Source organism: Arachis ipaensis, chromosome B1 (genome assembly GCF_059453495.1).
Source record: "Arachis ipaensis isolate K30076 ecotype BB chromosome B1, ASM5945349v1, whole genome shotgun sequence".
NCBI classification, from domain to species: domain Eukaryota; kingdom Viridiplantae; phylum Streptophyta; class Magnoliopsida; order Fabales; family Fabaceae; genus Arachis; species Arachis ipaensis.
Genome location: NC_142436.1, coordinates 78,260,580 through 78,273,935, shown reverse-complemented (window position 1 = coordinate 78,273,935; position 13,356 = coordinate 78,260,580). Strand labels below are relative to the sequence as shown.

The 13,356-nt window shown below is 34.4% G+C and overlaps 1 protein-coding gene across 1 annotated transcript; it reads left to right on the top strand.

Annotated features, from left to right (window-relative positions):
- Window positions 1-7,169: 7,169 nt before the first annotated feature.
- LOC107623258 (homeobox-leucine zipper protein ATHB-16) lies at window positions 7,170-11,168 on the top strand. The gene is made up of 3 exons (XM_016325445.3): window positions 7,170-7,673; window positions 7,820-8,205; window positions 10,255-11,168. Exons 1-3 carry the CDS (start codon window positions 7,607-7,609, stop codon window positions 10,876-10,878), a joined length of 1,077 nt encoding a protein of 358 aa, XP_016180931.1. The 5' UTR covers window positions 7,170-7,606; the 3' UTR covers window positions 10,879-11,168.
- Window positions 11,169-13,356: the final 2,188 nt, after the last annotated feature.

Here is a 13,356-nt window from a genome sequence, read left to right as displayed (position 1 = left end):
ATGCGGAGAATGGCGGTGAAAGTGCTTGTTATGCCATGGGCCGAAGTGCCGTAATTGTTAATGAATTGGCTGGTTATGGATTTAACCATAAGCCGGATGGCTGGATTATTGCCGTGTTACGGTGGAGCCATGATTATGGCTAAGTGTAAATGCATATATGCTGTTGAATGAATTGTGAATGTTTGCACTTCCACCATCGGAGATGAGGGTTTCCTTGGGAGAAAGCAGTGGCTAGCCACCACGTGCTCCAGGTTGAGACTCGAAGCTCTTTCGACCCTATGTCGTAAGTGTGGCCGGCCACTGTGAAAGCCCGGATGAGCTCGCCCCCGTAAATATTCACCAGTGAGGGTGATGGATATGGATCATGATTATGATCAAGTTTATGATGAGTATAACTCAAGTTGGGGATGCGCGACAGAGGGACAGTCCAAGGTTAGCTACCAGGACTTGTCGGGTTGGCTCTATAACCGACAGATGATATCATCAGCCACTAGGGACAGGCATTCATCATATGCATACTATATGAATTGTTTGTGATTGTCTATTTGATTGCATATTACTTGCTAATTGTCTAAATGCCTTATTTGTTCCTATTTGTAAATCTCTTGTCTGATATAACTGTGTTTGCTATATTATACTCCTGCTGGTGGTTGGGAGGTTTGAAGGAATTGGAAAGGGAAGTATTAGTTAGACTGAAGGATCTTTAGTCAGTTGCCACTTACGGTTTAGTTTGTTTATAAGCTTTGATATTATCTGAAGGAAGTTCTAGGATTGCCTTCGGCTTTCCTCTATTATTATGTATTATATATGTGGAAGCTGTTACCATGCTGGGGACCTCTGGTTCTCACCCATGCGGATTTTGTAGTTTTCAGATGCAGGACGTGAGGTTTCTCGCTGAGGCATGCTGGAGACTTCTGGATTAGCGAAGATCCTTTGTTCTCGGGACTCCGTCTTAGTTTATATATCTTGTTTAGATACTTTTATCTCCACTAAATAATACAAACTGTGATGACTCCTCTTATAGGAGATTTTTGGAGAATAGGGTTCTGTATTTGTGTCCCTTTGGGTTTCCTTTGGGGTTTCCTTATTTTATTATATGTATGTATATATATATATATATATATTGCTATGCTCGGACCGGTTATCTTCGCATCCGGATTTGAGTTTTGAGATTCCCGTTTTTGACACTCTTTTGTATATATATAATCTCGCGTTAGCTTATCCTTTGCTCGTTGCGTTATCGATCGGAGTGTTGCGCTTTCGAGTTGCGATTTTTGTTTACCCCTTTTTCTACAAAGGCTCCTAGCTATAATCAATCATTCACACTACTATACGTACTAAATTTTTGTTTTAGAGGTCGTAATACCTTGCCATCTCTGAATTATGACTTAAGCATAAGACTCTGTATGGTAGGGTGTTACATTTTGTGTCCATCCTGACAGGAAGGACACGGAGATACTGACAAAAGGCACAACTTATTTTTTTTTTCTTTCATTATTTTTGTTAATTTTTCATAATTATATTTTTTATTATTATATTTTTCATCTCAAATTTTTTGAATGAAAAAAAATGAGAATAAATTGGATTTTCATAATTTGTTCTAGTTTATCACCAAACAGAATACAAGAACACAAAATTTTGTATCTCTGTCCATCAGTGTCTTGTCCTATCCTGTTCTCAGTGTCTTGTCCTGTCCTATTCTCGGAAACAAACGGAGCCCAAAGGATGAGTATCACATGCCAATTGCAGAGATGCTGATCGACTCTGTAGTAAGAAGCAAAATTCTGAGTTTCATAGATGGATACTCAGAATATAATCAAATATTCATATCCCAAGAAGATGTGTCGAAAATAGCTTTTCGATGCCTTGAAACCTTTGGTACCTATGAATGGTTAGTCATGCCATTTGGACTAAAGAATATTGGGGCAACTTGCTAAAGAGCTATGAATTCGATTTTCCATTATTTTATTGGTAAGTTTATGAAAATTTACATTGATGATGTAGTGGTAAGGTCGGAGTCGAAACAATCTCATTTGGATAACCTAGAAAATGATTTTAAACGAATGAGATATCATCGATTTAAAATGAACCCGTTGAAATGTGCTTTTGGTGTATCTGCAGAAAATTTTTTGAGATTCATTGGGCAGAAAAAAGGAATAGTTGTCGACACTAATAAGTACAAAGCTATTTTCGACTCATTACCTCCCAAAAACAAGAAAGAACTTTAATGTTCCTTATGTAATGTGAATTTTCTTCAACGTTTCATTTCGAACCTGTCAGGAAAAATAAGGATATTTACTCCTTTGTTGAAATTGAAACAAGGAGAAGAATTCAAATGTGAAGAAGAACACCAACGAGCATTCGACCAGATTAAGAAGTATTTGACTTTGCCACCGATCTTGGTAGCTGTTAAGCAAGGTCAACCACTACGGTTATACATATAGCTACGTCAGAAACATCTCTAGGGAACATGCTAACCCAAGAAGACAAAGATGGTAGTAAAAGAGTGGTTTACTATCTAAGTCAAATGTTGACTGATGTAGAGATTCCATATAATGCAGTCGAAAAACTTTTCTTAGCCTTATATTTCTCTTGTACTAAGCTATAAAGTTATTTAATTGAAAAGAATGTTTATATTGTTTCAAAATTTGATGTTATTAAATACATGCTTTCTTATCTAATCTTGAGAGGTCGAATTGGCAAGTAAATGTTAGCCGTAATCGAATATTCTTTATTTTATGTCCTTGTCAAGGCTGTCAAAAGGCAAGTGATTGCGACCTTTTAGTAGTCCACCCTTGCGTCGATGTTGATGAACTGGTTGATCTTGTTGATGTTGATGAACGCAAGGTGTGTTTAGTCAAATGAAAGAGTGCATTTTTTTATTCTCCTTTATTGTTGAATTTTTACCACGCAAAATCTGACGGTAATTTTTGCTCCAAATTCAATAATAGTATCCAATGGTAATAAAAATCAAAAGTCAATTTTTTTTCATTGTCATCGGAAATTCTCACGGTAAATTTGACTGTAATTAGCAATGGATAATTTTGACAAAAAATTTGAATGTATTTGTAGCAGTAAATGATATATATAAAATTAAAAGTATAATTAATTGATAGTAATTGAGAAAAGTTTAAAACTTTAAATTCCTAAATCTTTGTGTTTTATGAACTTTAATCTTTAAATTTTAAAAAATATGTAAATTGAAAACCGATCCCATCCCCCTCCTATGGTTTCCAATGTATATTTAACACATTATTATGTGGACATTATTTTAATGAAAATTTCTAAGTATAAAACTTTAGTACCTTTTTTAGTTACATTATGCTATAATTTAAAATAGTAAGTTTTAATTTTGTTAATAAGTTATCAAAATATTATCTATACGATGGATTTATACACTAAAAAAATTAGGAGACTTATTGACACAATTTAAAAGTTTAAGAACTAAAATGCAGATGAAAAAAATGTGAGGAAGGTAGTGAAATTAACACAAATAATAATGTTAACATGCAATAGTTAATATTGATGAGAAAATATAAATTATAATTTGCATGCAACATAAACATCTAGTTATATATGTTTTCATATGAACAACTACGTATAAAACTACGAGTAAATAGTCATTTCTGACCATGAAAGATTCGAACGCTGACATTTTTATCCATAAAAAATGAAAATTAAAGTTATACCCATGAAAGATGGACTTTTGCAAACAAAATTATCTGAACCCTAAAATTTAAATAAAATTCTCAAATTACCCTCTAATATAACCTACTTTTAATTTCATATTTTATTCCACACCACTACTCTCCCAATTTCAAACCCTACAACCACCACTTCCATCACCACCTCTACTGCTTTTGCTCTTCCATGTTCCAAGCCACTGGCACTATTGCTGGAAGACAACGACAGACTCCATTCCTTCTATGTCAAGTCTATCCAAGAAATCCCCTACATCTCCATTCTCGAGATCAGTAGCGCATTGAGCTCCGCCGAAGCAGAAGCACCTACCGCGACCCCCAGCCAAATCAACATCATTAACATCTTGTCCAAGCAAGATTGCAAGTCATTCATAGACTTGCTCACACCTTCAAAGGTTCTTCCAACTTTTTTGGACAACGTGGACGGTGGCTTGACTGTGTTCTATCCTACAGACATTATTGTGAGCAGTTTCATGTCCAAGTACAAGAACCACACATACGCACAGAAGATATCAGTGCTACTGTACCATGGAGTTTCGGTGTACTAGCCGTTGCAGATGCTGAAGTCAAACAACGGGATTATGAACACGTTGGCAACAGAAGGAGCGAGCAAGTTCGACTTCACGGTGCAGAACGGTGAAGACATAAAGCTGGAGACAAAGGTTGATACCGCGAGCATACTGGGGATATTGATTGACCAAGACCCTTGTGGTGTACAAGATTAGCAAGGGCCAAGGGAGCTCTTCAAGGTGGTGATGGTAATGGCAGTGGTGGTGATGGTGATGGTGACAATGATGGTGGTAGTTGGGGATGAGAGTGGTGGCAAGGTTTGGAATTGGGGGTGTGGTGGTGTGGAGTAAAATTAGAAATTAGAGTTAAGTTATATTAAAGGGTAATTTAAAAATTTTATTTAATTTTTTAGGGTTTAGATAATTTTATCTATAAAAGTTCATCTTTCGTGGATATAACTTTAATTTCCGTCTTTTATAGATAGAAATGTCAACGTCTGAATCTTTCATGGTTAGAAATGGATATTTACTCATAAAACTGTATGACATTTTTTGTTCAAATTTTAGGATCTTAATAAAACAAAACTAAACTCTTAAAATATATTATATTTGAAAAATTTCGTTAGGTCACTAAGACTAAATGGTTGAAATGTAGATAAATTAGCTATCAAATCTACTATAAGTATACTTTTTTTTGCGGATCAAATAAAAAACAGAAAAATAATAGGAGGTAATCAGAATTTATTATTTTTAGCAATTACTTTATCATCGATTCAATTCCTTTAATCTAATAATCCAACAACGTATTTTTTTATACTTTTAATCATTGATAACTAACTGATAGCAAAAAAAAAAATTCTGATGATCCTCTAACATTCCTCTAAAAAACATAACATTTAGGATTGGTTTAGTAAAAAAAGTTTTATTTATCAAAATGGCTTCACTAGTTAGACAACGGAGAATCTGAACAACGTGAACAACGGGTTAGAAATTTGGCCCAATGAAGTTAAAAAAATACTCCACCCAAATTACCCAACCAAAAAACTCTATTCAATAATTCAAAAATTTTAACCATCCATTATACCCTAATTTACCAAAGCAGCAGCTTCTCCCCCAAAACTCTCTACCGTCGCCGCCGTCGCTTGGTCGCTAACCAGCTCCCATCGTCGTCGCCGGGATCCTCCTCACCGTCGCTGATTCGTTAATAAGGATCCTCATCGGTGTCGCTCTCTTCCAGACCGGAAATGAACGGCGTTGTCGAGCTCTTCCTCGTCGTCGCTGCTTGGCTTGCCACGCACCGTCACCGGCGTCGCTTATCCCTAGTGAAAATAACCATCCACTTAAGGATAAAAATAATCATTCAAATCAAATAACCATCCACATCAGAATTAAAATAACCATCGGCATACTTACTAAAATGACCATCCTGAACTGGTCATTGAAGTAGCTTCACTGAATGGCCGTGGTGAAAACGATGCAACGATTAACACTGCTGCTCCTCCTTCAACGGTTCGACAACTACCAGCAGTGGTCACCGGTGAGGATGATAGTAGGCAACTCTCTTCCCACAGATCTGATCCATCATCGATACTATTAGACAATGCTAATTTCAGAAAAGTAACAGCAACGAAACAACACAATTCACAGTAATAACAAGTGAAGGAGGAAAGAAAAAAAAAAAGAGCGAACCGAAAATGTGAGAGGACTGTTTGAGCATGGCGGAGAAATCGCTGGAGACGTTGTCGGCAGGAACGCCCTTGACGAGAAAGACATAAGCGTTGCCACCTTCACTGAGCTACCTGACGATACGGAACCGATTCTCGTTGATCCAAATATCTCCGCCTCCGTTAACAGAATCGTAAAGTGCGTTCAAACCTAGAAAATGAACTTGGCGGAGAAATCGCTGGAGACGTTGTCTGCAGGAACGCCCTTGACGAGAAAGACATAAGCATTGCCACCTTCACTGAGCTACCTGACGATACGGAACCGATTCTCGTTGATCCAAATATCTCCGCCTCCGTTAACAGAATCGTAAAGTGCGTTCAAACCTAGAAAATGAACTTGGCGGATAAATCGCTGGAGACGTTGTCGGCAGGAACGCCCTTAACGAGAAAGACATAAGCGTTGCCACCTTCACTGAGCTACCTGACGATACAGAACCGATTCTCGTTGATCCAAATATCTCCGCCTCCGTTAACAGAATCGTAAAGTGCGTTCAAACCTAGAAAATGAACACCCCATTCTTCTTCTTATTACAGCGGTGCCAAGTGAGGCTTCGGCGGGAGGCTGCGATGGCATCGGTACGGCCGGTGGGGGTCAACGACGTGAGGTGAAGACCGAAAAACAATGACGGCGAGTTTTATGCGTGTATTAGAAGTTATGATAAGATTAGGAATAACCGTACGTAGTATAAATACATTTAAATATTAATTCTAATTTTTCAGATTTTAAAATTTAAAATTAAATAATTAATTAATAATCTTATTTTTAATTTTAATTTAACTTTTTTTTTAAATTTATTATTCACATTGTTCACAGTTATCATTATTTTCTCTTATCCAAAATAAAAACCGATGTGTGGTTGTACTACCAAACAAACCTTAATTAAGCAAGCTAAATGCTACCACTTGTATTAGATCGCATGGTTATGAAATAATTAGTTAATTAAAAACTCTTAAATTACAGGTTTAAAGGAGTCCAAATTTAACCCAATAATATCACTATCACTAGAAACTGTCGAAAACCCGGAAGAGCAACTAGCTATGAGGAGGGACAGGTCACTAGTCAGTAGTCACAGGCACAAACCCAAATTGAAAAGTTGCATGATTCTGCAATTTGGGTTGAATTTGGTCTCCATTTCATTCTTAACCGCGGTAGCACCACACTCCACCTAACCCCAGTCAGATCCTAAACCCAAGTTAGTTCAGTTTATATATATAAACACACACCTCTCGATGTTAACGTGAAATCACTTCTTCCTTTTCTCACCACCACCTTCACCGCTTCACCTTCATTCTCTAACCTTCTCCCCTTCCCTCTTACTCATCCTAGCTACATGGCATAGTTTGATCATTGTGGCTTCCTCTTGAGTTTGATCTTTCGGATAGATTTGGTTTGTTTGAATTTGATGGGGGAAGAGTGTGAACTAGACTCCATGAGAAAATTGCATATATAGCTGCTTTCAGTGTTATGGAAATTGGTGCTGTTTAAGACAAGATAGTTCCAATGGTTACTCTTAAGTGAGAAAGAAGGAAAAAAAATAATAATAATTAGCACTCTGCTTGTTCATCAAAAATAAGATCCCATATTTATTAATATTCTTTTTATAACAATAAAGTGGAGTTGAGTATCCAAAGATCCAATCTTCTATTTACTTAAGTTTTCTTTCTACTCATCATGAAGAGAACTGGAAGCTCATCAGATTCTTTAGGAGCTCTCATGACAATTTGTCCATCATCAACAGGTTAATAATTATTTCCAACTAGTTCCATTTCCATGTTTCTTTGTTTCAAAATTTAGACACATACAGATCCATAAATAAAAAGCTTTCTTGTTCCCCAAAAAAATTCCTTTTTTTTCATTAACTGTGTTTAATTTGCAATGGTTTAGAGGAGCAGAGTCCGAGGAGCAACCACGTGTACGGGCATGATCCATTGTTCCAGTCGATGGTGCTTGATGGTCTAGACGAAGAAGGGTGCACGGTAGAGGAATCTGGGCACCACTCACAGAAGAAGCGAAGACTTAGCGTGGAACAAGTGAAAGCGTTGGAGAAGAACTTCGAGGTTGAGAACAAGCTTGAACCAGAGAGGAAGGTGAAGTTAGCACAAGAACTTGGTTTGCAGCCTAGACAGGTGGCGGTTTGGTTCCAGAACCGCCGCGCCAGGTGGAAGACTAAACAGCTTGAGAGAGATTATGGCGTTCTTAAAAATAATTATGATGCTCTTAAGGTTAATCATGATGCACTAAAACAGGACAACGATGCGTTGCACAAGCAGGTACACACTGATCTTACAATTCATATCTACTGCTCTTAATTATACATGTTAATATTATTATAAGTTAAGACCCTGAGATGCGAAATCGAAAAAGTAAATTAAGTATGTAAAATTAAAATTTTAACAAAATTTAAATCATAAAATCGTTAAATATAGTATAAATTTTGTAAATCAATTGAATCATTTAATCGTATAATTGAAAAATTTTAAGAGTTAAATCGAAATTCTAATTATTATAATCATAAGAATTTCTTTTTTTCTTGTTTATATTAGAAGCATATGAGTTTTATTTTGATCCAATCTAAAAAATGTTTTTAGTTCATTGAATATTTGTGTAAAACTTATTTATAATAGCACTGAAGCAAAGATAAATTTAGATGAATATATTGACTCCATTATGAAATAAGTTAAGACTTAAGTAGAGTTTAATTTTTACCTAATGTTACCATTTTTAAATCCATATTTAATAATCAGTTATTTATAAAAATGAATTTTGAAAAATATAATTGTTATTTTTATACGTGAAAATATCTAATTAAATATTGATATAATTTTTTATAATAATAAGAATGTATTTTTTAATCTCAAATTATCTATCATTTTTGTTAATTCTTTTTGTCACAAAATATTTGTTTCTATTGAATTATCAATTTTACGTGACAATTAATCATTATATCGGTGAAAATTGAATGCAATGTGAATGTGAATGTGAATAAATTGTATTTCCACATAAGATGTTGGCTTAAAAGATGGTATTTAGTAAATTTCTTATAGTTAACAGCAGGGTAGTTGCCGAAAAGAATTATACAACAAACAACAATCTACATCGAAATATTTAATCCAAATGACAAATAATTTGATAGAGATGAAATATTAACATTAAACTAATAATTAAATATTGATATCTCTTACATAAATAACGGGTGGATAGGAGAACATTTGGTCCAAATGCTGCTAGATATTTTAAGTGTATAGGGACATAGATTCTAGCCAGCATGTCTAATTTCTTAATAATTACATGATTCAGGAAAAAAAATATTAATAATTGAAAATACTAATTCAATGGATAAAGGTAGGAATGACATGCAGTTTGTTTTTATGCAATTATAACTAAAATTAACTTTTATTTAATTAACAATCACCTAATAATATAGTTAACAAGGTAATTGATATACTACTTTAGTAACGTAAATTACAATAGAAGTAAGAATTTACATTATATTGAACTTTTGAAAGAGTTACTTAATTTAGTTAATTAGTAATAGAATTTAATTTTAGAATAATACTAAAGAGATAAAAAAATAGTCATAATTTATTTTATTCAATATTTATTAATTATTTTTTATTATTAAATATTTTTATTAATTTAATACATAATAAATATATGTATTTAATATTATATTAATAAAAATAAATATTTTTATATTAATGACGTTAATAATCATCTAAATTAATAAATATAATTAGATAATTATATAAAATATTGACAATATATTTAAACTACATTCTTGGTAATAATGTCAATGAGTTATAACAAGGCTAAAAATTTTTATTATGGAAGATACATATGTGCTATTCAATTCTGATGGTGTATGCATGTGTTTTATTCTGATATGGGAATCAGTAGTCGGACCTATCCATTACTTTGTAACTTGATTTTTAAAATTTTTTAAATATTAAATCGGAGAGTCCGATTTGTTTGTTATGATTCTTTTAAAAAAAATTTACAAATCGGAGAGTCTGACTTTTTGTTTTTTATAAATCGGATGGTCCGATTTTTATTCCCAAACAAATCAGAGAATCCAATTTTCACATTTTAAATAAAAAAGTTCCACATTTAAAAATAACACCCTTATTATCCATAATCCTAAAAAACACAATTTCCACCCAATATCAAAAATAATTTGGGTTATAATAATCTTTCTATCTTTGATTAAAAAAAAAAACTCTTGGTAATAATAATTTAATAATAATTTTCTATCTTTGATTAAAAAAAAAAAGCTCTTGGTAATAATAATAAAAAATAAAAAATTGGTTTGTGTACTTCAGATTAAGGAATTGAAGACAAGGCTCCAAGAAGAGAACACAGCAAGCGATGTTTCCGTGAAGGAAGAACAGATAACGATGCCAGAATCAGAAGAGAAATTATTGGTGATGAATGAAGAACACAACACTACTACTCCTGATGAAACCTCAATTCTTGGATCAGGATCCAACGTTAACGATCATCACTTGTACCATGACAATTGCTTCAACGACAACAGCGACCACGCTGTTGTTGCTCTTGGTGCAACAACAACATCGCCGTCGCCATCACCGTCGTCGCCGCCACTCTTCCCTTCAGACTTCAACAAAGACGGTTCTTCCGATAGCGATTCAAGTGCGATCCTAAACGAAGACACCAAAGACGCAATTTCTTCGTCTGGGGTGCTTCAAAGTAACCACCACTTCCTGATGTTTTCAGAGTCTCCTGCATTGAAATTCAACTGTTCCATGTTGGCCTCTTCGTCTTCCATGAATTGCTTCCAGTTCCAGAAACCGCACCAGACTACGCAATACGTGAAGATGGAAGAGCACAATTTCATTGGTGCCGCTGATGAGGCATGCAATTTGATCTTCTCCGATGAACAAGCACCCACCCTTCATTGGTACTCTTCAGATCAGTGGGGTTAAAAAAATAAAATGATGAAGGAATGTAGCTCCGGAAGTTTTATTTATTTGGCCCCAAGATGAGAGGCAGAAAAGAGTGATATCACTCTGAAAATTTCATTGGAGAGAACTCAAGGTCATAACCACCCGCACAGCCTGCAATGGCATGGAGCAAGAAAAGAAAATAATTCTATGATTGATATATTTGATGCTATGAAGATTCATCATTTTATTGTCATAGGATGAAGTGTAATTCTAGTCACCAAGTGATGATTTTGCAAACAAATACAAATAGATTAATCATGCATCTTTCACATTCAGTTGCAAATAGAATTAAGAACCGCTTTCTTTTTCGAAAATTAAAATATATGTTGGGATTTTTCAGAAATAAAAATATTATTTGTACATTAAAATCAGCCATTAAAATTAGTCACCATGTATTTGTATGTAAATATATGTATTGTTTAACTCATTTTCAATGTGTATTTTTATGTATTTTATACTTGTTTCACTCGATTTCTGGTGCTTTTGACAGGATATCGAATCGAGCTTGTATTAAAATGTCAGTTCGATGAGCAGATACGACTACTCTGAAAAAAGAATGAACTCGATTCGAGAATTACTTAGCGTTTGTATTAAAACGCACTGTATCAAACTATTTGTGGATAATTGTAGCAAATAAAACAAAAATTTGATAAAATAGAACTTTAAATAAGTGAAAATAAATAAATGAAAATGTCAAAACAAAATAAAAATTAAAAGAAAGTAAAATAACAAAGAAACATTCAAAATAAAGAAATTAAAACAAAGAAAAATAAAAGATAAAATAAAATGGACTCCAACAATTCCATGCACTTTGTACTTTATGCTCTTCTGTTACGTCATTGTGACTAAGAATTTTTACAGAATTTATGTGATGATATAGTATTGTTGATTGAAGTCCCTAAACCCTTCTCATTTCATCTTATTTATAAGTTGCAAGAATGGATTTACCATTGAACAAATCTGACCACAACCTAATTTCTCCATTGTCTCAGGCCATGATTTGTGTTAACCCTGAAGAATCTTCATTGTAGCACTCCCATGTTTTATCTTACCTTGTCCTTCGAGTTCCACAATCTCGTATTGTGTTTGCATTTACCACGTGATGCATCCTAATCTCGACCCTATTTGTCGACCTCCTTCAAGCTTTTGACCTCGATTATACTTTAGTCACAGTTTTCTTATGGCCAAGTATTCGTGCCATATTTTGACCTCCTATGAATCATAGTAGAATTGCTTTGTAGGTCAAATTTTATACTAACAAATTGTCCCTTAAAATTTATCATTTCAAAGTATAAAATGATAGGTTTTACTTGGTCTCGTACCCCCACGTGCTCTTTTAAATTTCAAAATTTTAAAAGATGTTACAAGAAAATGAAATGGTTTCGCCAATTTTTTTGGGAATGTGTAACGTTTCAATGGATTTTAACGTGCCTTTATTTTCAAAACTCTTTTATATTCTCCAGGGCTTCTTATCATTTATTGCCTCTTTTTTAAGAAAATTCTTTATCTTTCACAAACACTTTTCTTCTTCTTCTTCTTCTTCTTCTTCTTCTTCTTCTTCTTCTTCTTCTTCTTCTTCTTCTTCTTCTTTTGCAAATTCATCTTAACCTACTTCCATGTACTCTTAATCTAGTCTCCACTCCACCAGTGCTCCAGCCGTTACGACTGCATCATCTTCTTCTACTACCATTGCTGCAACCACCACTACTGCTATTCTAGTCAACACTGCAGGGGCCACCATTTTATCTTTCTTGTCTGCCTCTGTCTCCGCCACTGCAGTTACTACAGCCGCTCTAGGTGTGGCTTTAGTTGCCCCTGCTTCTCCTTCTCAACATGACGACAACAACGTTCATGTCGTGGCTCCTACATTATTGGTGGCTAACGTGTCACAGTTTTATAATGATGATGCGACCCTAAGAGCTCCCAATCTTAAGATAGAGACTACCGCCTTATGGCGTAACCAAGTACTACTCTCATTTCAAGCTTTCAATGTCGTAAATTCATACCTAGGTCCAATCTCTACCTTCGAACAAATCGGGTCAATCTCTTCCTTTTTTTTCATCTCTCCCTGAACATCTTCCCTTAATTTTCTATAAAAATGTCAAAGCTACTTATTTTGCGAGTCGAGTCTTTAGGACAGCGCCTCCAAAGGAATCTAGTTCCCTATTCTCGCCAGGGATGTCGAGGTTATTGATGGAACGAATTAGTGTTGATTCAGAATTTCTCAAAATAAGAATCTCTTCGTTGCAAGTATAGCCAAATCAACAACTAACTCTCAACATCAAAGTTTAGATGATATTCAAATACAAAACATAAACTGAGATTAAGAATAATTCAACCTCGGGTCGTTCTTCCCTAGGATGTAATTGAAGTGTTACGCTTTTGGTTGTAGGGGAAAAAAGGAGTTTTTAAATCAAGGAACAAAAGATTAAAAGAACTTAAGAAATAAAATAACCA